The sequence below is a fragment of the Otolemur garnettii genome, unplaced genomic scaffold (genome assembly GCF_000181295.1).
Source record: "Otolemur garnettii isolate 467f Iridium unplaced genomic scaffold, OtoGar3 scaffold00001, whole genome shotgun sequence".
NCBI classification, from domain to species: domain Eukaryota; kingdom Metazoa; phylum Chordata; class Mammalia; order Primates; family Galagidae; genus Otolemur; species Otolemur garnettii.
Genome location: NW_003852396.1, coordinates 35,126,279 through 35,148,881, shown reverse-complemented (window position 1 = coordinate 35,148,881; position 22,603 = coordinate 35,126,279). Strand labels below are relative to the sequence as shown.

Below are 22,603 nucleotides of genomic sequence, written 5' to 3'. Positions count from 1 at the left end.
AAGCCCAAGAGCTGGAGGTTGCTGTGAGCTGTGATGCCACAGCACTTTACCAAGGGTGATAAAGTAAGACTGTCTCTAAAAAAAAAAAAAAAAAACAGGATCCAAGGCTACATACAGAGAAATATTTCATAGAAAGGAAGAGTTAATCAATGTGGCAAATTCCATTGTCTTATTTTAGAAAATTACCACCATCATCCCAACCTTTATCAACCACCACTCTGATCAATCAATAGCTATCAACATTGAGGCAGGAGCCTCCACCAGCAAAAACATTATGACTCTCTGAAAGCTCAGATTATTGTTAGCATTTTTTAGCAATGAAGTATTTTTATATTTAGGTATGTACGTTGTTTTTTAGACTTAATGCTATTTTACACTTAATGGATTACAATATAGTGTAAACATAACTTTTATATGCACTAGGAAACAAATGTGCCTTGCTTATTGTTTGCATTCCTTCCTGCCATGTAGCTGGTATCTAGCCATATAGCAAAGGAGCTAAGTTGTACTTAGTAAGTTTTGGAGTTATGGTGCTTGGAGGCAAGGAGAGATGCTCATATAGGCCTTTAGCTCTGCTATACTCTAACGCAAGTTTTGTCAGACAGACATGCCCTGGTATAGCGTGCAATCTTGCAACTAATAACTGAACATAAAAGCAGAACTCTGAATTCCTTACCTCTAACCTGTTGCTCCCTCAAATTTCCCATCTCAGTTAATGACACACAGTCCACTCAGTTCCTCAAGCCTAAATTCAAAAACTCATCCTAGAGCAGTAGTTATCAACCTTCCTAATGCTGTGGTGTATTTTCATTGTTACAAAAGGGTTGCAGCCCGCAAGTTGAGAACCACTGTCCTAGAGTCTTCCTCTTACTTCATTCTCCACACCCATTCTGTCAGTCCTTCTGGCTTTATTTCTAGAATATTTCTTAAATCTGTCCATTCTCAATGTCCATCGTTACGACCCAAGTCTAAACTCTGTCATCTCATACTGAATTACTTCAGTTGTTCCAAATAGGTCTTCCTCCTTATTATGTGGGCTTTTTTACCATCCATTCACTACAGAACAGCCAGAGTGAACTTATTTCTTATTTGGCTTTTGTTTTTCATGTGTATGACTCATACAGAGAATCCATCGTGGGGAGGGTGAGCAGTAGGGCAGCATTGAAACATGCCTTAAGAAAACATTTTGAATTCTAGCAGTCTTTCCTCAAAAATATCCCTTGTGGATATAGCACAAGTGCTGGCACTGCAGTAAAGAGTAGGATAAAGATTCAGGATTTTGTATTAGCCATTGCTGGACATTGCCTAGCCCCTTGGTTACATGACTGACACCTGACCCCTTCCCTGGCAGTGCACCTACACTGCCCTTCCCAGTTGCCAGGCACATGCCTTCTTCTACCTTCAGTGTGAATACATCTCTTTTCCTCAGTCATGAACATTGTTGTTTGTCCCTCAGTGTGTCATATTTTGCCTTCTTGGTGTCCACACACCCTACTTCTTCCAAATCTCAGAAATCTTTCATGGGAAACACTGCAACTTTATTTTGGTAGAGGGCTCAGGGCAAGGGTGGGCTGCACACATGGATTCTCCGCTGGACACAGGTGGCTAGGCTGAGCTTTGTGGGTAGGGGCAGGTGCATCAGGATGTTCCTGCTTTGCAGCTTTGTGGTGCCAAGGGGCCCAGCCATATACACAGGACAGGAGTACATAGTCAGGCCTGCTGGGGATGGAAGGTCTCTGGCATCTGAGGCCTTTATGCTGACACTGACTGGAGGTAGAGGGCTGGGCTGGCCAGAAGGACTGTCCTGTAAAGCCCCAGCTATGGGGTCCCACTCCGCATTTAGGAGCTGTAGCCCGATGAGCAGCAGCCCCATCTCTGGAACCGTGGCATTTGGACCATTCTCCACCTGGGGGCACCAGAACCCTTCTAGTCAGAAAAGGCTATAAAGTTGGGCGTTGGGAATGGGAGGGTGTCATGGTGGACTGAGAACAGAGAACCAAACCAAGGATCCAAATTACTAGGGGGCAAGATTACAAAGAGGTAGGATGGGGTAACTGTGAGGTGTAATCAGAGACTCTGAGGGGGTTGGTACTGAGGGGCTGTGCAAAGATACCTGGAGGTGCAGAGGGCTGCTATTCAACTCCTGACGTTTATGCGAGAACTGACTGGAGCCCATGCCTGGGCTACGGATCGAGCTGGGCACATTCTGGTTAAGGGCAGCCTCCCAACGCAATGCCAGCAGCAGGCGCCTGGGGTGGCAAAAAGCTGACAGGTGGAAGATACGTTCTGCTACAGAGGTGTCCATGCCTGTGCCCAGGTAGCGAACCAGCAGCTGCCCACGACGCGACAGCTGTCGCAGCCAGTGCCAGGGCGGCTGCTGACCGGCAGTCGCGTGAGATTGCCACGGCTGGGGTAGCCGCCCAGTCCAAAGACCGTGAGCCACTGCAGCACAGCGCTGGGAGGCGCATGGGGGTGCACCCTTCAGTTGCTGCAACAGGCAGTCGAGGTCGCTTTGTACTATACCCACCAACTGGGTCAGTTCCAGCACCTCGACTTCCAGGAAGCCCTCCAAAGGCCGCCTTGCATTTGGGCTCAGCACTGTCCATGGGGCACTAAACTCGTGCTGAGCAGCGTTGGTCAGCAGTACCTGGAGTAACTCCAGCTTCCGCTTCGCTTGCAGTAGACGTTGCTGTAGTCGCCTTTCCCTGCGCCTGGCGTGTCCTTGAGCCACAGGAACCCATGTTGGTGAACTCAGCTGTAGAGCTTTCCAGAGAGCCCGACTCTGGCGTCGCAACAGCCAAGCCTGGGAACTTTCGCTCAGTCCACAGATACGGGGATCAGATAGTGTGGGCGTTAGGTGCATCTGGGCCTTGCATTCTGCCATTGCATCCAGCACCCCTAGCTCTTAAGGATGGAGGTGAGGGGTGAGGGACAAAATGGACTGACCTACCCCAGACCCCAGAGAGTAGGCCTTCCTCTAATCCTTTATGCATTCAACCCCATCACTATGTAAATATTGTCCCCTCAGATGCCTTCATTGGTACTGGCGTTCACATTCCTGTGGGGGGTGACATTGCACTGCACTATTCCCCACCCCAACACAAACACCTGGTGGGTTCTTACCTGGGCTGGGCATCAGCATGGCCAGCAGATACTGGGGTGTGTGTGTTTGGACCCCACCCCTGCTGCTGGGGTTCAGGCAGGCTTGTGTGAGGCTAACCAGGGTCTTCCTGTCTTCACTGTCCCCCACAGGACCTCCATAGAAAACTAAAGCTGAAATGGGGTTAGAACCTCTGAGTTTCAGTTGTTCCAGTTTCCACTATCCCCAAAACTAAAGTTGTGAATTATGACCCACTCTTAATACTCCCACCCCCACCCTTTTCCAGACTCTCCTGGAAAGGAAGGATCTCACCAGCCAGCTCCTGCATGGCAACACTGGGATTGCTGAGACTAGCCCACAACTGATTTTGGTTCTGAAGGACCTGGGTTAGCGTCCCTTGATTCCTGGGGAAGGGAAGCAGAAAGTAGGGTATCAAATACCATCTATATGTTGAGGACTCTCAAATTTTTTCTTTAGCCCAAACCCCTATCCTGAGCTCCAGACTCATGAGTTGTCACTAGTCATAGCCTCTTGGCACCTCAAATACAGTTTTTCTTTCAAATGAAATTATCATTTTCCCCCATAAGGAAATGCTTGCTTCTAGCCCTGCCTTCTCTTGTCCATTCTTCACACTGCAGTCAGAGTGATTTAACAAAAAGATCACATTATTTCTCCTATTTAAAACCACTCAGTGGCTTCCCACTGTCCCAATATAAAATTAGAACCTTGCCATAGTCTTAAACGCTCTTTATGATAAGGCTTACCTCTCCCTACTCAATCCACAGCATATCCACCTCAGCCATACTGAAGTCTCCCCAGTTCTGCTGAATTTAGTTCCCTCTGCCCAGAAAGATTCCCCTCTTCACCAGAGTTGCTTTTGTTTTTAAGACTTAATTAAAAATGAGATCTGGGCAGCGCCTGTGGCTCAGTGAGTAGGGTGCGGGCCCCATATACTGAGGGTGGCAGGTTGGAACCCAGCCCCGGCCAAACTGCAACAAAAAATAGCCCGGTGTCGTGGCCGGTGCCTATATTCCCAGCTACTCAGGAGGCTGAGCCAAGAGAATCACCTAAGCCCAAGAGCTGGAGGTTGCTGTGAGCTGTGACTCCACAGCACTGTACCGAGGGTGACAAACTGAGATTCTATCTCTAAAAAAATAATAATGATAAAAATGAGATCCCAAAGTCCTTGGAGAAAGCTTCTTTGACTTCCTTTTGCCCTCACACTTCGGAGCCTTTAAAGATGAATTAATTTTACTCATCCCAGCATGTGGAAGATACTTAGTGTTTGCTAAGTAATTAACTGAGCAAGATAGGCGGGGTCCCTCACCAGCGTCCCCTATGTGCCTGCACCCTCATTCCATAGAGCTGCCGGTGTAGCAGGAGGCCATGTAGGAGAAGCAAAGGTAGCATCTGGGTGGGGGGTTGCATGTAGAGTCCTTGCTGGGCTAACTCCACACTGTCAATCAAAACGTGGTTCAGCTCTAGGGACTGGTTCCAGAAAACAGGCATGGAGTGCTGAGTCAGAACAGCTGGGGAGGAAGAAGAGCGCTGAGTCAACACAGGGCATGGTTGCCCTCCCCCTTCTAATTTGAGAGCCCGTAGAGCAGTGATTTTCAACTGGTGTGCCATGAGAGGATCTTAGGTGTGCCACAGAAATTTTTAAAGATTAATTCCATTATTTTCAAAGGAAATTCAATGCATAGTAATTACATCCTTTTCTTTGCTCTCTCTCTTTTTTTTTTTTTATCCACATAATTTAAGTGTGCTGCGGAAGTTAACTATAGGTTCAAGAGTGCCGTGAGATAAAAAAAGGTTGAAAAACAGTGCTGTAGAGGGAAGCTCCTCACCTGGCAAGGAAGCACTAGACTCCGCAGATGCAATAAGCCAAAGACGAAAATCTCTGTGGACTGTGGCCACATTCCTGTTTTCAGATTCAGTTAACAACAGTTCCAATTCTGGGTCTGAGACCACTAGGATCAGACATGGGGCTGAGATTAGGCCTTAGGTAAAGGGTTATAGAAAGTCTAAGAATCAGACTTAAGGTTAGGGGGTCAGGAGTTAGCTACAAGGCAAAGCGGACAGGCTTGGAGCTAGGGGATTGAGCATGAGGTTTGGGATTTCCGAGCTCCAGCCCAAGTGTAGGGTAGGATCCTAGAAGCATCTCTAGGCAGGAAACCCACCCTTGGCTCCATCCAAGAGTTCCAGCAAAGGCTGTAGCAGCTCTTTTGGCCAATGAGGCATCAGATGACAGTTATCCAGCACCAGCCAGTACCCTTTGTCCATGGCCTGGCATAGAGTGCTGACCACGACTGAGATCGGATCCCAGGCTTCAGAGCCCAGGGCTATCACCTGCAGATGCTTCTGCCCCTGGGGACCAACAAAGATGGCAGAGGATTCAAAGTCATCCTAGAGTGATCCAAAGGACCCAGACTAATGCCACAATATTAATAAGTCTCTAAGTAATTTAGAAAGATCCATGAGAATTCTGGGAATGGGCACCCACACCCCTTAGCCCACTAGTCACTCTGTGGCCAAAAAACTAGATTCAAACCTGCTCATGGTTGGCAGCCAGTTTCTGGATGACAGTCAGGGGATGCACAGCAGCTGTGGGGTGACCATGTGGTGGCAACAAGATCAGCATGGGCTGAGTGGCCTGACTATGTTGAAAGGGCATCGTGGGGGCACTCAGATTTTCATCCAGGGGCCGGCCCAGGAGGCTGGTGGTAAAGTCTGCCAGGGCACTTGCCAGGCGCTCAGGTCGTAGCACACGCCACAGTATCAGCTTCTGGAGGAGGCTGAGTGGCTCAGAACCAGGCCCAGGTGCAGGACCCAGCACTGTAGATGACAATGACAGATAAGCCTGCCAAACACTGGAGTGGCCTGCCAGAGATGAGCACAGCCCCATAAATGGGGGAAGCAGCTCTAACACCCGACATTCATACCAAGCTTTTGGCCCTATCCAGGCAGGTCGAGCCATACTGGAGCCTGGCTTGGTATGACTTGTGCTGGGAGAGGCTGTCAGTCCAGGGGAGAGTGCTAGCCTCTCCAGCTCTGATGCCTTCCTTGTCACTTGCAGCACAGCCAAAGCACCCAAGGCACCCACCAGGGGTACTTGAGTTAGGCCCAGTGCAGCCACGGTGCTGCCCAGTAGTTGGCGGGTCAGGTGTGTTCTCAGCTGCAGCAGGTGGCTGGCAAGGTCCTCCCCATGATTAATCTCACATGGCTTCACACTGTCCAGTGCCTTATCGGTGGCTGCTAGCCAGTTTTCTGGGCTCATACGGAAAAGTGGCAGAATATTCTGCAGTGGGGTTAGGGCCTTTACAATGGCCATTCCATGCCAAGCCACACGCCGATAAGGTGCCCATAATATCATCTCCTGTAGCTTCTGCCCTTCTAATTCTTCCCATTGGGCACGCAACTGACATATCTCTGCCTGGGACCTCACCATGTTCCGCAGAAACTTAGCTGGTTTCTGACCTTTCAGGTTCTGGGGCAGCAGCCTTATCAGCATCTGCTCCTGCATATAGTCATTTGTTGGATGAATATAGCCTTTTTCCCATAGTCCCCAAACATCCACATTCATTCATCCCCATCTCATACCCAAGCCCTTCAATGCTCATCCCAACCCTCAGACAGGGGCCCCCAAGCACCTCAGCAGCCTCCACAGCTTTGCAAGTATCCAGGGCTCTGATCTTTAGGTCCTCCCAGCGGCTCTTGAGCTCAGGACGCTCTTTGCTCAGGATTTTGTGCAGCATCTGTTCTTCTAGTATTTCCATGTTCAGGCCCAGATCCAGCACATTCAGCCTCTTTAGTAGTTCACAACCTAGCACTTGAGATCACATTATAGATGCTTAATCCCTTCCCTTTGGCAGAGCCAGGGGCTGTGGTAGATAGCAATATGGCTCCCTAATGTCCTGAGCCTGCTCTGAGCCAGGTTGAGCAAAACCCTCCTAGAGCTGGCCCTGGGGGTCAAGTGTATTCCCAAAGTTATGTTGGCAAGTTTCCCTCAGGGCCTCACCTTTTTCCAGGGCATGGAGGGGTAGGGTAGTGCTCAGATAGAGATAGAAGCCAGGCTGCACCTGGGGTGGACTCAGCTGCTCCCGTTTCAGTAACCATTGCAGTTCTTGGCATCCTAGGCCCAGCTCCATGTTGGTTAGTAGCACAGGCAGGCCTATTAGGGGAGGCAATACCATCACCCATGACCCAACCCCCTCACCAACCATGCAAGATGTCTGGTTCTGACCAGCTCCCCATGGGCTTACAGGAGGGTTCCCTCAAGACTCTTTAACATAGTGCCTAGGATGAAGGGTGGAGATGAGGTGAGACTAAGATGTGAGAGGTCTGTGGGAGTCATAGAATTGAAGAAAAGTGAGGAAAGGGTGGATGGCAACCAGTTCTCACCAACAGCCGCTGCTTCCTGGAGCTGAGGACCCAGCTCTGGGTCAGCACCTGAGAGCACTCTAAGGCAGGGAAGAGATGAAGTCTGAGTCTCAGAGGATGACTTTGTCTCCTGGCTCTCCATCTCCTCCTTCTCTTCCTCTTCTTCCTCTTCTTCCTCATCTTCCTCATCTTCCTCACCTTCACCACCCTCCTCTTTTTCCTCTTCTTCCTCTTCCTCTTTCTCCTCCTCATTTTCCCTTTCTTCTGCCTCCTCCTCCTCAGTCTCATCACTGCATTCACTCTCTTCCTCTTTGAGGTCCTCCTCTTTACTCTTTCTGTTTTTATGTCTCTTGACATCCTTCCCTGGGACAGAAAGATGCAGAGGAGCTCCTCTTAGGGGAGAAATTCACCCAAGGGTCCCATTCCATGAGGGAAAGTCTATAAGATGTGTTAGGAAAGTTGCTTAAGCTGTCGGTGACTCAAATTCTTATCTGCAAAATGGTATTAGTGTTAGTGATGACTTCACAGTGTTACCGTGAAATTAAATGAAACGATACATAGAAAGTATTTATACTGGCACAGAGTAAACTTTCAGTAGATGTTGGCTATTATAATTATTACTGTAAAGTGCGAGGGAGGGGTTCTGTTCATCTCTGCAACTGGCTCCATTTCTGCCCTTTCTGTAGTTTGGTTAGAAGAGCCAATGTATTTCCCTTTTCTGCCTAAGCTAATTCTGTCACTAAAAACAAGAGAGTTCTGACTAATGAAGAAATCAGTGCCTGGAGGTAGTGACTTACAAATGAAAGGCCATATACTATGGAATTAACCAAGTCATGGCTGGTACGGTGGATGCAGACAGTTGTCCACCACATCAACAGCCATTCCCACCCCCTTCTCTCTTGCCTCCTCTAGTGCAGGAACTGGAAAAGAAATTTTTTCTTTTTTGGTTTTTTAAGGTTCTCTTTACAAGTGGAGGTTATCAGGCCCATAGTTTGGTGCATTCACTTTAAATTGTTAACAAATGACCACAAAGTTAGCAACTTAAAACAACACCCATTTATTATCTCACAGTCTTATAGGTTAGAAGTCTGGCACAGCATGGCTGGATTCTCTGCTCAGGGTTACACTGGGCCAAAATCAAGTATCATCTGGGGCTGAAGTTCTCCTCTGACGGTTGGGGGTCCCCTTCCAGGCATACTGGTTTTTTTTTTTTTTTTTGAGACAGAGCCTCAAGCTATCCCCCTGGGTAGAGTGGCATGGCATTACAGCTCACAGCAACCTCCAACTCCTGGGCTCAAGCGAGTCTCCTGCCTCCGCCTCCCAAGTAGCTGGGACCACAGGCGCCCGCCACAACGCCCGGCTATTTTTTGGTTGCAGCCGTCATTGTTGTTTGGCAGGTCCAGGCTGGGGATTCGAACCCGCCACCTTAGGTGTACGTGGCTGGCGCCTTAGCCGGTTGAGCTATAGGCGCCGAGCCGGCATACTGGTTTTTGATAGAATTCATTTTCTTCTTATATTTTCCCTGTAGCTCCCTTCATCTTCAAGCCAGCAATAGTTCATTGAATCATTCTTGTGTTTCAAATCTCTACACCTTTTCTTCCCTCCTTTCTGCTTTGAAGGACTTATTTGGTTACATTGGGCCTACATAGATATCTAAGATAATCTCTCTGTCTCTCTCTCTTAAGATCAATTGATTAGCAACCTCAATCATATCTGCAAAGTCTTTCTTGCCGTCTAAATACAACATAATTATAATTATGGAGTAACACCAAAAGATAAAGGCCACAGAAGTCTTGGCTATTCAGACTTCTGGAAGGTCTTTTGCTTTCCTGATAAAAAGGGACAGAAATGGCCAGTAGCAACTCTAACATGATGCTTAGAAGGATAGCTAACATCTTGCAACTATGATGTATATATTACTTTTCTAGGAATTCCCTAAAAAATTACCATAAACAATGGCTTAAAACAGGAGAAACTTACTTTCTCCTAGTTCTGGAGGCCAGAAGTCTGAAATCTAATAGGTTTGTCAGAGGAACTCCAAAAACAGAGCAAGCACAGGCCATTCCATTTTGAGCATAAGGCACTCCATCTTGTCTGCTCAATACCTCTGCTGAAACCACCCCCTCTGGGACCCAGCAAGAAGAAACAATGAACTAGGGAGTACCATGGAACTAAGCTTAGGGGACTAAGCTATAAATGAACAGAACAGTCTTAGCGGGAAGCCAGCTGGAACCATACCTGGCAATAGTCGCTAGCACCAGAACACCAAAGTAATACACTCTCCATCCTACCCTACCTAAAACTTTTATAAGATGAGTACTCCTACTCTTCAGGGCTGATACCTATTGAGTCTCAGCCTGCTACACCTTCACTGATGCACCAAATAAACTTAAGCTTTACATCTAGCTTTGTGACTTGATTGAGTCAACCACTACCTCACAAAATCAAGGTGTCAGCAAAGCTGCACTTCTTCCAGAAGTTTTAAAGGAGAATGCATGCCTTATCCAGCTCCTGGCAGTTCTAGGTGTTGTCTTGTGGCAGCATAATTCCAATATCTGCCTCCATCTTCACATGGCCTCCCCTCTGTACTCTGTGTATTTATATCTTCTTCTCTAAGGACACTTGTCATAGGATTTTGGGCCCACTCATATAATGATCAAGATGATCTCATTCAAATTTCTTAGCTTAATTACATCTGCAAAAACCCTTTATTCCAAATAAGGTCACATTTTCCTCACCAACTTAATCCCTAACCCCTTTTCTGGGAAATAAACACCTTCTCTTCCTTCTCTTAGGAAATCTTCCTTTCAATATTCCACCCAAGGCTGGGTGTGGTGACTCACAGCTATAATCCTAGCACTCTGGGAAGCTGAGTCAAGTGATTGCTTGATCAGAAGTTTGAGACCAGCTTGAGCAAGAGTAAAACAGGAAAATGAGCTGGGCACTGTGGCAGGCGCCTGTGGTCCCAAATACTCTAAGGCTGAAGCAGGAGGATCACTTGAGCCCATGAGTTTGAGATTGCTGTAAGTTAGGCTGATGCCATGCCACTCTAGCCTAGGCAAAAAAGTGAGATTCTGTCTCCAAAAAAAGAAAAGGAAAAGAAAAGAAATTCCACCCACATGGATCCCTGATCAAAGCAGAGTCAATAGAAATATTCTACCAAGATACTTGAACATTGGATAACTGGGGCTGTGCTGAGCAGACCAGAGAAGTAGAAGATCATCAGCCATATGCATTCAGAATCATTGTAACATGCAGGAAAAAATGTAAATGTGACCAAATTTATTAATGTAGTATAATGAAAGCTGGGACATCTTGCTTATAAAAAATCAGAGTCTCCATTATGAAGGAAAGGACCACATGAGGCTGAGAGCATTTGGCAGGTCAATTACTCCAGAAACCTTGTGTTTATTGTACTTGCTTACCTCTACCCACTGATGTCAAGGATCTGTTCTCTTCCAGCGTGTTCAACCACCCGAGGGCCTGGTTGCTGGGGTCAAGCAGCAGAAGCCAGCTGAAACTAGTGTAGTGCATGGTGCTTTTCAGAAGCACAGCTGCCAGGCGGGCCGACTTTGCTTGGGGCTTCTGATCTTGGTCCCACTGGTGCTGTTCAGACACAGAGCTCATCAAGGACAGAATATTGAAGGGTGTGCATATGGGTAGCAGGGGCTTCTTTGGTGGTGGCATGTTGACAAGTTTTTGCTTTTGCTTTAGGGCCTGTGCCACATCATCTGGGCCTGAGGCCTCCTGGAAGCCCCTACACAGAGCCAGCCACTTGTCCAGGAGCTCTTGGCGCCGCAGCGGTGGGAAGGGCCCCAGGTAGGTGATGGCAGCTGAACATAGGAGGGCATCTCCAAACACAGTGAGGCAGCGCCCCTTCAACTTCTGCAGTGCAAGGGAAGACCAGAGGGTGTGCAAGCCAGTGAGGGTGCAGTAGAGGGATGGCATAGGGGGAGCAAGGCGGGATATGGAGGAGAGCATGACAAGGAGAGAGAGAAAGGGAGAGTGAGGGCATAGGGAGGACCTGGGGAGTGGCAGAAAATGAACTTTGGGGCAGACATCTGGGAGGGCACTGGTCACCTGCAGCTCTGTAGTCCAGGAGTGCATGGGCGTGAGCAGTGCAGCCTTTATGGGCCATTTGGGATACTGAATGCTCTGTGACAAACTGAGGCTGCGTAACACAGAGATGTAAGAGGCTTGGGCTTCCTCCACCTTCTTAATCAGGGCCAAATTACGCTCCAGGGTCTCCTGGGCCTGAAACTGGTAGTAGCCCAGGCGAGTCTGCTCCCGAGACAGTGTTGCCTCCACTTGCTGCACTAGCAGGCCAGTGGGGAGCCCCCGGCGCTGTGCCAGCCCATAGCGCAGAACTGCCCAGAGCCAAGCCGCCAGGTTTGCCGCAGATACGCTTACTGCCTTCAGGGCTGCATCACTCATCCCTGGAGCCTTCAGAGCTTGGTGCAACTTTATCAGCTCTGAGTCTGTCATCTTCTCCTTTGGGAAGAACACCAGCTCCTGGGAGGATGTATGTTAATGGAATGAGGGAAGATCTGGGTGCTCTGGACCCTGACCTGACAGTCAAGTCCTGTCAAGTCTCTCCTGTATGCCACCCCTCCTTTTTCATTCTGCCCCACCTTCCCTACCTGATAAAAATCCTCAGTGCATAACAGCTGCTTGGCACTGGCCCAGCCTGTTTCATGGTGGAACAGGTCACACAATGCATTGGTCACCCGGACCACAGATTCTGGTGGCGCTCGATAGCTCCGTATCTCCTCAAAGTCAGCTACTTGCAGCTGGCTGAGAGGTCCCATAAATGCCTTGCCCATCTAAATGAGGAGAGATGCACTCTGAAGTGGGCTCCTAAGATGTTTCCAGGAAGGATCATCTCCTCTTAGAAGTCCCCATGAGAGGCCATTCTCAAGCCAGCCTGTTATGTTTGTCCCCTCCCTCGGGAGACTCCATAATCAGCCACCCTATCCTCTTTTATGGGCATCCTTGGAGGGATTGCCTTTTCTAGGAGAGAAGCAATGTAGGGCAAGTGGTGGAAAGAACCCACCTGTTCCAGGAAAGCTTCATGTTGATCTTTCAAGGCGTCCCGTTGTCTGACCAGGTTCTCAATGAGGTTCTCCTGATGCCGACAATCTGACAGCTGCCGCTTGTACTGGAGCCTGCTTTCCTCTAGTTGCTGCTGATATGTGCTGAGGTTCTGTGAACAGAGATCCGGACTCTGCAGCTCCAGATCCTGGGCCATGGGGGAATACCCCCATGGTCTTGGAACCCCAGCATAATGCTCACTTGCCAGGTAGACCACAGATCGAGTCTGAGCTATGTGGGTCTGTGAATTTTACATCTAGAAATGCAACCTTGAGTAGGTAGTTACTTTTCTTGCAGCTGCTTCACCATACAGGCTTACGCAATCTGAATCCCAAGTCTGTGCTTGTACCCATTAGGCTACACTCTACCTGTTGTTTGACCCATAGGAGCAGTTGACACAGAAGGCAGTTCTCTTCCTCTGGAGGCATTCTTTCCTTGGCCTTCATGATACTATATTCTCCATGGGCTTTCTTTGATGTCTTTGCCTATACTTTTCTCAGTCTCTTTCTCTGCCATCCCTTAACTGTTCTTTAGCAATTATTTTAGGGCCCTTTTTTCTTCTCACCCTAATTTATGTAAAGCCTCCCTAATCTCATGGCTCTGATTACCTTAAAACTGCTAAATCTCTCTTTCTCTTCCCAGCCCCACACCATGTATCTGTCTGCTTTGTGGAAATCTCTAGAAGTCTCACTACTCCACAGACACCAAACTAGATGTATTGGTTATAACTCCTCAGCTCCCCTGAAATCTGACTCCTGTCCTTGTATATTCTTTTTCTCAGAGAACTATAGCAAAATGCATTCAAGTTTCTCAAGAAAAAAACCTAGTTATTACCCTTGGCTCCATCTCCTCTATTCCCCCAACCCAGCCCATCTTTGAGGGCTTTCAGTACTAACTCCTAAATGCCTCTCATGTTTGCTCCTATTCCCATTATTCATTACTCATGCTCCAGCTTCCTCTTTCTGCACTGGCTTCCTAACTGGGTCTCTCAATTTCCACTCTTATTTCCACCTCTCCTTATCTCACTGCAGCCTGATTGATTTTCAAAAAAAACAAATCTCTTCATCCTCATGGGCCTTAACACTTGTCACTTCTACACCTCTGTGACTGGGCTCCTGCTTATCTTCTAATCTTATCTCTTTTCTCTTTCACAGTACTGTGCCTTCCAGCCAGTCTAGACTTTCCTTTGCTCCAATATGGCACACATCCCTTTGCCTCAAGGCCTTTGCATGTGCTGTTACTTTATCCTGAGACATTCTGCCTCCCCACCTCCTTATATAACAAACCAAATTTTATCTAACCTTCAGGCATCCCTTTTTAATCAATGTTTAAGGAATTTATATTTAAAGAATGTTTTTGAGCCCCTACCATGTTCTATACATGTTCTGTGCTGCATAGTACTAAGGCACTATGCTCTATCTGGAAAGCTTTTCTTGATACACCAGAACATTCTGGACCTTCTCTGTCAAAACATACTGATTCGTAATCACCTGGATGAGTCTAAGCCTTCCAGTGAACTGTCGCCACTGTGACAGCAAAGACAGTGTCTTATTGCCTCTTATTAGAAGACAATCTAACCTAATGTTAATAGTAACCAACATGTATTGAGCTCTTCTTATGTGCCAGCCCTTTTAAGGGCTTTATATGTAAGATCTCATTTAATCTTCATCACAATGTTAGGAGGTTAGAGAATTCTCCTCCACCTCTCTGGATCTGTTTTCTCATCTGTAAAATGAGAAAAGGATAGCTACTTGAAAAAATTGTGGCAAGGATTCCAACTATCAAAATGTAAATACAGATAAGATATAAACAAAGATCTAAATATTAATGAATTCCTGGACAAAAAATATAGTGTTCAATTGCTTTTTGTTGAGTACAATAACGAATTAATCAACCAATTTAATATGAAAGAGAAAAGTGATGGAAGGGCCAAGAATGATGCCTGGGATTTAGCTCAGATGATTAAGTGGGTGGTGGTGCCATTTCCTGGGGTGAGAAGCATTGGAAAAAGTACACACTATTATGTTTATTGAGTGAATGACCCAGGGATCTCATTTTGAATGATCCCTGAGATTAAGCCACTCATGCATATCTTTGGTTTATTGTGTTGTACTCTGATACAAATAATCCACAAATCAAGGAATCATAGCACCCCAAACCAGGTAAGCAATTTCTGGTTTTAATCATCTTGGGAAAAGATAGTGCAAGAAACTGGAACTTAGAAAACATGGGAAAGAAGATTCTTATTGCTCTCTTACTTTCTTTCCTTTCTTTTGCAACTTGCCTGAGTCTTGAGGTCTTGTCCTAACTGGTCATCTTAAATTGTGGATAGTAAGACCTTGAGAATGTCAGGGGCATCATTTACACAGAACACAATGAAAGAACACAAGCCATGTCTCTGGAGCTATGCAGCACTGAGGGACAGACCTGAGCTGGCTAGGCATTATGAGCTGAAAGTCAGGTTATCCAAGCATGAGATGGGCATTAGTTCACTTCTCATGGTTATCCCTAAACCATTGTCAAAGTCTTGTATAGCAGGAAAGTGGGGGGAAAGTCCTGCTTTATTGTTCCTCTTATTAAAAGCAAAACTTTTGTCCAGGCATGCAGTGGCTCACGTCTCTAATCCTAGCACTCTGGGAGGCCAAGGCAAGTGGATTGCTTGAGCTCACAAGTTTGAGACCAGACTGACAAAAAGCAAGACCCTGTCACTACTAAAAATAGAAAAACTGAAGCAAGACGATTGCTTGAGCCCAAGAGTTGGAGATTGCTGTGAGCTATGATGCCATGGCATTCTACCCAGCGTGAAAGCTGAAGACTCTGTCTCAAAAAAAATAAAATAAAATAAAAACAGAACTTTTTCTTAGTTTGGGAAAACAGCTTTAACTGGGAGTATTTTGTTATAGAAGGTGTAATAACCCCTACACCCACCAGTTTTAGCCAAGTGTGTGAGGTTTGTTTCTTCAAAGAAGATTGCTCTGTATAAGGAAAAGTATTTGCAGTCTCAACTAGAAAAAAATCTCTTATTACATGATACTGTATGTGGGGAGCTCTAAAGGAACAAAAATGGATGGCTGAATAACACTTTTGAGGTAGAGTTGGGGAGATGGGAGGGGAAGGGAAAAGTTGGTCACTGGGAAATTCCTGGTGGAGGAGGGTAACTGACTAAATTTGGGACATTGATGTCTAGTACACTATTATAAATTTACTTTTGCTTCTGTACTATAATGTAAATTTTCCCCTACTGGCATTACCCATCCACCTTTCTTTACTGTATACAAGAGTCTTATATATTTGGTGCCTTTGTGGATGGAAAAGGACAAATTCTCTAGTGATAGAGAATTCAAGGGAAGAAGACATGAGTGAGAGGTGACTGTGAGATGTAATCCCTGCCACCACCACCCCCACCACGGAATCTACAGAGGTCTTAGGAGCATAATGAACTTCACACAGTCAAGGGACTAGGGGAAACCAGAAGCAGACATTTGGGTTTCATGTGTTATGAAGAATTAATCTAGTCTCTGCTGTGTCATTGGAATCTTTTGAGGCCAAGCTCTCAATGAGGTGGCAGCAGGGATTAGAGAGATCCCTTGGAGATAGGGGGACCCTAGGGAGACAAGAACTATGGTTCTCTCTAGTTGGTTCTTCCTAAGTCCTCTTTTGGGCTCCTGCTTTGACACCACTGAGTAAACCTCACAATATTCTCTCCCATACCTTGAGGGCGTTAACCAGTTTCTGTTCCCAGGTAGAGACCATGTTGGCATGGGCATTGTGCTTCTCAATCAGCTTTTCCAGATTCTCCATGGCATTCTGGATCCTGGAGATACAATGTGCCAGTGAGTGGACCCAAGGGAGCAGATGGAGATGCGTTGCAGGGGATGGAGCCACTCACCGCTGAGACTTATTCTTCATCTGCAGGATCATCTCTTGTTGTAGCAGCAGGAAGGTGTTCAGAAACTCTAGGAAGGTCTTGGGTGTGGCAAGTGGCAATGCAGGGCAAAGGTGCTCATGGTAGGAAGCAGCCAAAAGGTGGATATGAGCCATGGCTTTGGCCACATTGGGAATTGAGGTCTGGAGATCTGGGAACTTCCAGGAATCTGAAATGGGCATGGCTTTAACCTGGTCTTGTGAGCTTGTAGGGAAATGGGAAAGGAGAGGGATTCTTTCCTAGCTCAGGAAGAAGGGTAGAAAATGTGAAGGGGGCATAGTAGGCTTGAGAGGTAAAGACTGACCCAGGCAATAACCCTCATTAGAGCCTGGCACAGCTGAGTGATGAGGACAGGTAGAGAAGGCTCACCGTCATCAAGGGGTAGCCTCTGAGCACCCTCCAGTTGATGCTGAGCCACCTTAATCAGGGAAGTTTGGTCCCAGGGTTCATAGCGGTCAATGCAGGCCGTGGCCAGTTGAAGGAGCCTCAGGAAAAGGGTCAGGGGCAGCTCTTTGCGGGCCTGTTCATCTCCAATCAGGAAGAACATGTGCAGGTGGCCGCACACTTGCTGGTAGAACCTGCGGGCCAGGGGCTCAGCTGCTGTCCTCCCCTTCCCCTTCTTGCCCATTCCAGCTCCCAGCTCCCAGCTCCCAGTCCCAACCCTCACTCCTGAGCCCTGATCTTTTGAGCCCTCACAGCAGCCCATAGATTTCCTTGACCTTTTGGCTAGGATGGAATAAGAGCAGAGCAGACTTGGGTGTGGAGTTCCTGGCCTCACCTCTGAACCACTGTTTCCCTCCTAGTGTTCGGTTTGGCACTAATGTGCTCCCTGGGGAGGTGTTCTTCAATGTTTTCCAGATCTGCCTCTGTGTACTGGTCAGGGAAACTGCCTGAAGTTGCCAGAGCCAGCAGCCGATGAAGGGTAGTAAGATCCACATTCTGGGGCACCACCAGGGCTGCTGGTTGGTTTAATATACCAGTATGCCAGCTGGCATCTTGTAGGCACTGGAGAATGTCTTTCTCAGGCCCAACTGGCAGAAGGAACATGCGGGCCTGACAAATGCCAGAAGCCAGAATGATGGCAGTATGGCGCCCAGTACCCAGAGTGCCTGTGAGCAGTAGGCCATGCTGTCGGGGCCTGGACAGCACCCGGACCAGGCGGGCCACATGCTGTGCCATAGAGTGGCACCGGGCAAGGTGGGGGCTCAGCCTCAGCTGAGCAGCGGAGGTGGCCAGCTGCTCCTCCAGGCTCTCCCACTGTCGTTCCATGTACAAGTTGGGGCTGTCAGAGTTAGAGCTCAGTATCAGATCCTGACTGAAGACTAAGTCTGAGGGCTTTTCCTGGGGACGGAGTAGTAGCACTGGGAGCAACAGGGGTGTGACCTGGTCCATCTGGGTTGTCTTCTGACACCAGTTCTTTTCCTGGAGCTGATCTTTGTAAGCCCTTGTGCCTTCCTCCTGCCTTACCTTGTAACTGATGCTTTCTAAGGATTCCTTGCTTACTGAACTTATGAATGATGGTAGACTTGGATCACGGAGCTGTAGACTTTCCTCCTCTGTGTCACTGTCACTATTGCTTAAGTCCTCCCAGTGGGCGAGCTCCCCTTCGGATTCCACTTCAGGCACCCTTTCCTCCTCCTCATCCTCCTCAAGCTCCTTGCACACATGTTGGGACTTTGGTTCACAGCAGAAGACAGACTGAGCTACTTCCAGGAGCAGCTCGGCACAATAGGAGCGTTCCCTAGGGCTGTTCAGCCGGTCACAAAATGTTCTCTGTGCCTCATGCAACCAAAGACGCACCATGTTGCGCATGGCCACCATAATGGCCAGACGAGTGCCACGTAAGCCTGACACCCGGCGCAGGTGCTCCTGATGGTTGGGACAGTCCACAAAACCTCGGGCACCTACTCGGGAAGGCAGTAGCTGCAGGCTGCCTAGGAGGTTGCTCACCGAGTGCATGGAGTAGCGATAGTGTGGGCAGAGGGGTGAAGGCATGAAGCAGTTGGACACAGCCTCCCAGGCCTCCACTGAAGCCTGGACCAGGGCTCTTGCCAGAACATTCTCCCGCTCCACAGAATGGAAGCGCTCAAGCCAGGCCTGAGTACTAGGCACATGCCTGCTCAGCAAGGTGGCCTGGGTCATGCTTTCTAGAACTAGCACTGTGAAGAGTCGAAAGAGGCGTGGGCACAGTGAACGCTCACAGTAGCCCGGGACTGTGGCGGTGGCAAGGAAGTTGACTATAGGCTGTAGCGTCTGCAGTTCCAAGGTGCTGTGAGCATACACAGTGCCATCGATGGCCTGGCGCAGAGTCTCCAACACTGGCTGGCAGCTCTTCTCTGGGTCTGTGGAACATGAAAAATAACGGTGAGAACATGTGCAATTCACATAAGAGTGTCACTCTGTTCCTCCTGTTTCTGCTTCTAGCACACACAGGGTTCTACAAGAATTGTGTGCCTCTCATATGTTGGGATTTGATCAGATCTAAGTGGTTCTACCTCCCCCACATTCTCCCTAAAATTAATTCCTTCTCTGTTCTCCAGATCCTACCTCTATAACCAAATATTCATTAACTGAAGGGTAATGAATAGTAAGATATGAAAGTGTAGATGGATAGAAATAAGATCTGATCATAATTAGGGGGAAAGTGTAATCATTTCCATCACAGAGTAGAGTTATATCACATGTATGTTTTTTAAAAATCAATTTTCTTAATACATGGTTTACACAAAACAAAACCTATGCATTTTATGTGTATAATTCAATGAATTTTGATTAAAGTAAACACCTGTGTAACTGATATTTAGAATATTTTCATCATCCCCAAAAGTTTGACCAGCCAATCGCCCTATCACCACTGCCGCAGGCGTTGTTATTTGATCTGATTTCTATTACTGTAGTTAGCTTTGCCTGTTCTAGAATTTCATATAAATGAAATAATCTAGTATATGGTTTAATCATGTTTATCTTCTTTCACTCAGTAGGTTTTTAAGATTCATGCTTTTTTTGTGTGTATCAGAGGTTTGCTTCATTTTATTCCTGAGTAGTATTTGTTTGAGAGCCCCCAGCTAAGTTGGAATTCTAGTCCAGAACCACTAGAAAAACTGCCCTAACAGGGAATAAAGAGGAGTTAGGTGTGTTACAGTGTACCTTTCATGGGATCCTACTTTTACCTGACAGACAGCCTAATCTCTAGTTGTCAACCCATGACCAGGAGTTCCTCATACAGGAAACTTGTTTTCACTGGCAGATGCCCTGTGGCTCTTGTCTGACCACGTCCAGTTTATGCTTGCCTGACCGTCACTCTGACACTAGAAGTCCAACTTTGTGTTCTCCCCAGAGTCCTGAGGAAAACCCAGCCTCTGTTTCTTTAGATGGAAGGGGAAAATTCAATACACAACACCACCACCAAGAAGTTCAAAGATTTTTACTTACAAATCCTATGCAAGGAGGGCATAATGAGTTGGGAGGACAGTCCTCTATCACTGGATCTCATGAGACAAGAATGAAGAGTCAGGCCAAGAGAAAGAGAAAGCACTGGGGGAGGGACTAACAGTGTATATAAGGGAATAGGCTGTAGGTCATTTTAAGTTCTTGGGCAAATGCCTAAATGCAGTGGTTCTCAACCTTCCTAATGCCATGAACCTTTAATACAGTCCAAAGGGGTCGTGACCCACAGGTTGAGGACCACTGCATTAAAGGAAAAGTAGGAAAGTAGAGAGCCCAGTCTGCTAGGCAGAAGAGAGGCCTCTAAGGTTTTATACCTGGCCACTAGCTGGAATCATTTTGGTGTGAATGGGCATTTAGGTTATTTCCAAGTTTGGTTTGTTCAGTATAATGCTGCTGTGAACATTCACGTGTAAGTTTATTTGAGGACATTTGTTTTCATTTTATTTGGCTGAATACTTAAAAGTGGAACTCATGGGTCATCTGGTAAGAATATATTTGATTTAGTAAGGAACTAGCATACTTTTTTTCATAGTGGTTGTGCCATTTTATACCCTCACCAGCAAAGTGTGAAAGTTTGAATTGTTCCTCATCTTTGAAAATATTGTCAGTCTTCCTAATTATCATCTTTCTAGTTGGTGTGAAGTGCTATCACATTGTAGTTTTAATTTGCAGTTCACTGATGTCTTTTCCTATACGATTGGCCACCCATTCATCTTTTTTTGGGGGGGTGGGGGTGGGGCTGGGTTTGAACCCTCTGGCATATGGGACCAGTACCCTACCCTTTTGAGCCACAGATGCTGCCCAACCCATACATCTTTTTTTGTGAAGTATCTATTCAAGTCCTTTGTCTATAGCAGCCCATATAGCCTATGGATAGGAGGAGTGAGAGTTATAAGAAATACCTGTATAGCTCAATATGGAACACCTTGGTGAGAAGGGCATGGAGAGGGATTTAGCTTTCCTAACAAGCATGAGAGAGCTCTCTGAGAGCATTGGTGAATTGGCAGTCTCTACACCTGTGGTGCTGAGAGGCATGAGATCAGTCTTATATTAGGCTGGAGGAGAAGGCAGTCGGGAGAGCATGTACATTCTTTCTTGGACCCACTGACTCTGACTCTTGTCACTTCTCCTGTTTGGTATCTTTCTGCTGAAGATCACTAACCTCTGCTAAAGACTAAGATCTATCTTTCTAAGAAGAATGCTTTACTCTCTCAAAGACTATCTCTCTCTCTCTCTCCCCCCCTTCAGCTAAAGTATTAGCCCAAAGGCATCTAAGAGCAGTTGTTCCTGAGTGAGATAACAGCATAGCCACACAGCTAGATAAGCTGGGGCCAGAGACTAACCAGTCCTGGGCCCTTATGATAAGTGGCATTCATGAAGGGACCCTGACATTTGTCCATTTAAAAAGTTGGTATGTGGTGAAGGCTATGTTGCTTAGTGAGATGTAAGCATTCCAATTTGTACAAATAATCAAAACATTGAATCCTATAATGCCATAAATATACTTATGATCTATGTATGAATGACTTAATAAAAAACAATTAAAAAAAGATAAAGTAGAAATGTCACAAGGTGAAAAAAATTGTTATTTTTTTATTGAGTTGTAAATGCTTTTTATGTCCTTTGTCAGATTGTGCCTATTTTCTGTCTATGGCTCAGTTTTTATTTATTTATTTTTTTCATTTTATTTATTTTTTTCATTTTCTTAACAGTGTCTTTTGAAGGGCATAAGATTTTGTTTGTTATTTTGTTTTTTTGTTTCTGAGACAGAGTCTCACTTTTTCACCCTGAGTACAGTGCCATGGTGTCATAGCTCACAGCAACCTCAATTCCTGGGCTCAAGGAATCCTTCTGTCTCAGCCTTGAGTAGCTATGATTACAGGTGACTTCCACAATGCCCAGCTATGGTTTGTTTTTTTTTTTTTTTTCAAGAAAATGGGGTCTCATTCTTACTCAGGCTGATCTCAAACTCATGAGCTCAAGCAATCCACCCACCTCAGACTTCCAGAGTACTAAGATTACAGGTGTGAGCCACTATATCTAGCCGGGCATAGGTTTTTAATTTCGATAAAAGCTAATTTGTATGCCCTAAGAAATCATGGTCATGCAGATTTTTCTCCATTTTCTTTTGAAAGTTTTTATAGTTTTACCTTTTACATTTAAATCTGTGATTCATTCATAATTCATTCTTATCTGTGTTGTGAGATAGGAAATAAAGTTCATTTTGTCCCATGCAGATATTCAGTTGCTCTAGCACCAGTTTTTTGAAAAGATGATCCTTTCCCCCACTGAATTATCTTGGCACGTTTACTGATAATCAACTGGCCAGATACAAAACATATGACCATATCAGATTCTCTTTTTTATTCCATTAGTCTATATATATAACCTTATGTCAATAACTCATTTCTAATTACTACAGCTATATATATAGTAAATCTTAAAGTCACTAGTGTATTACAACTTTGTTCTTTTTCAAAGTTGCTTTAGCTCATCAAAGTCTTTTGCATTGTCTTTTTTTTTCTTTTTTTTAACTTTTATTAAATCATAGCTGTGTACATTAATGTAATCATGGGGTACAATGTGCTGGTTTTATATACAGTTTGGAATTTTTTTTTTTTTTTTGTAGAGACAGAGTCTCACTTTTTCGCCCTCGGTAG

The 22,603-nt window shown here is 46.2% G+C and overlaps 1 protein-coding gene across 1 annotated transcript in view; it reads right to left on the bottom strand.

Annotated features, from left to right (window-relative positions):
- Positions 1-1,555: 1,555 nt before the first annotated feature.
- The window catches only part of DNHD1 (dynein heavy chain domain 1), a 94,397-nt gene continuing 73,349 nt past the window's right edge, over positions 1,556-22,603 (bottom strand). Inside the window, 19 exon segments of the mRNA XM_023509892.1 lie at positions 1,556-1,906; positions 2,114-2,904; positions 3,124-3,273; positions 3,413-3,504; positions 4,428-4,629; positions 4,948-5,070; positions 5,281-5,467; positions 5,652-6,617; positions 6,751-6,929; positions 7,119-7,271; positions 7,502-7,843; positions 10,906-11,365; positions 11,561-11,992; positions 12,121-12,303; positions 12,534-12,683; positions 16,283-16,385; positions 16,461-16,665; positions 16,866-17,074; positions 17,275-18,838. Of these exon segments, the coding sequence (XP_023365660.1) occupies positions 1,556-1,906; positions 2,114-2,904; positions 3,124-3,273; positions 3,413-3,504; positions 4,428-4,629; positions 4,948-5,070; positions 5,281-5,467; positions 5,652-6,617; positions 6,751-6,929; positions 7,119-7,271; positions 7,502-7,843; positions 10,906-11,365; positions 11,561-11,992; positions 12,121-12,303; positions 12,534-12,683; positions 16,283-16,385; positions 16,461-16,665; positions 16,866-17,074; positions 17,275-18,838 (6,842 nt within the window).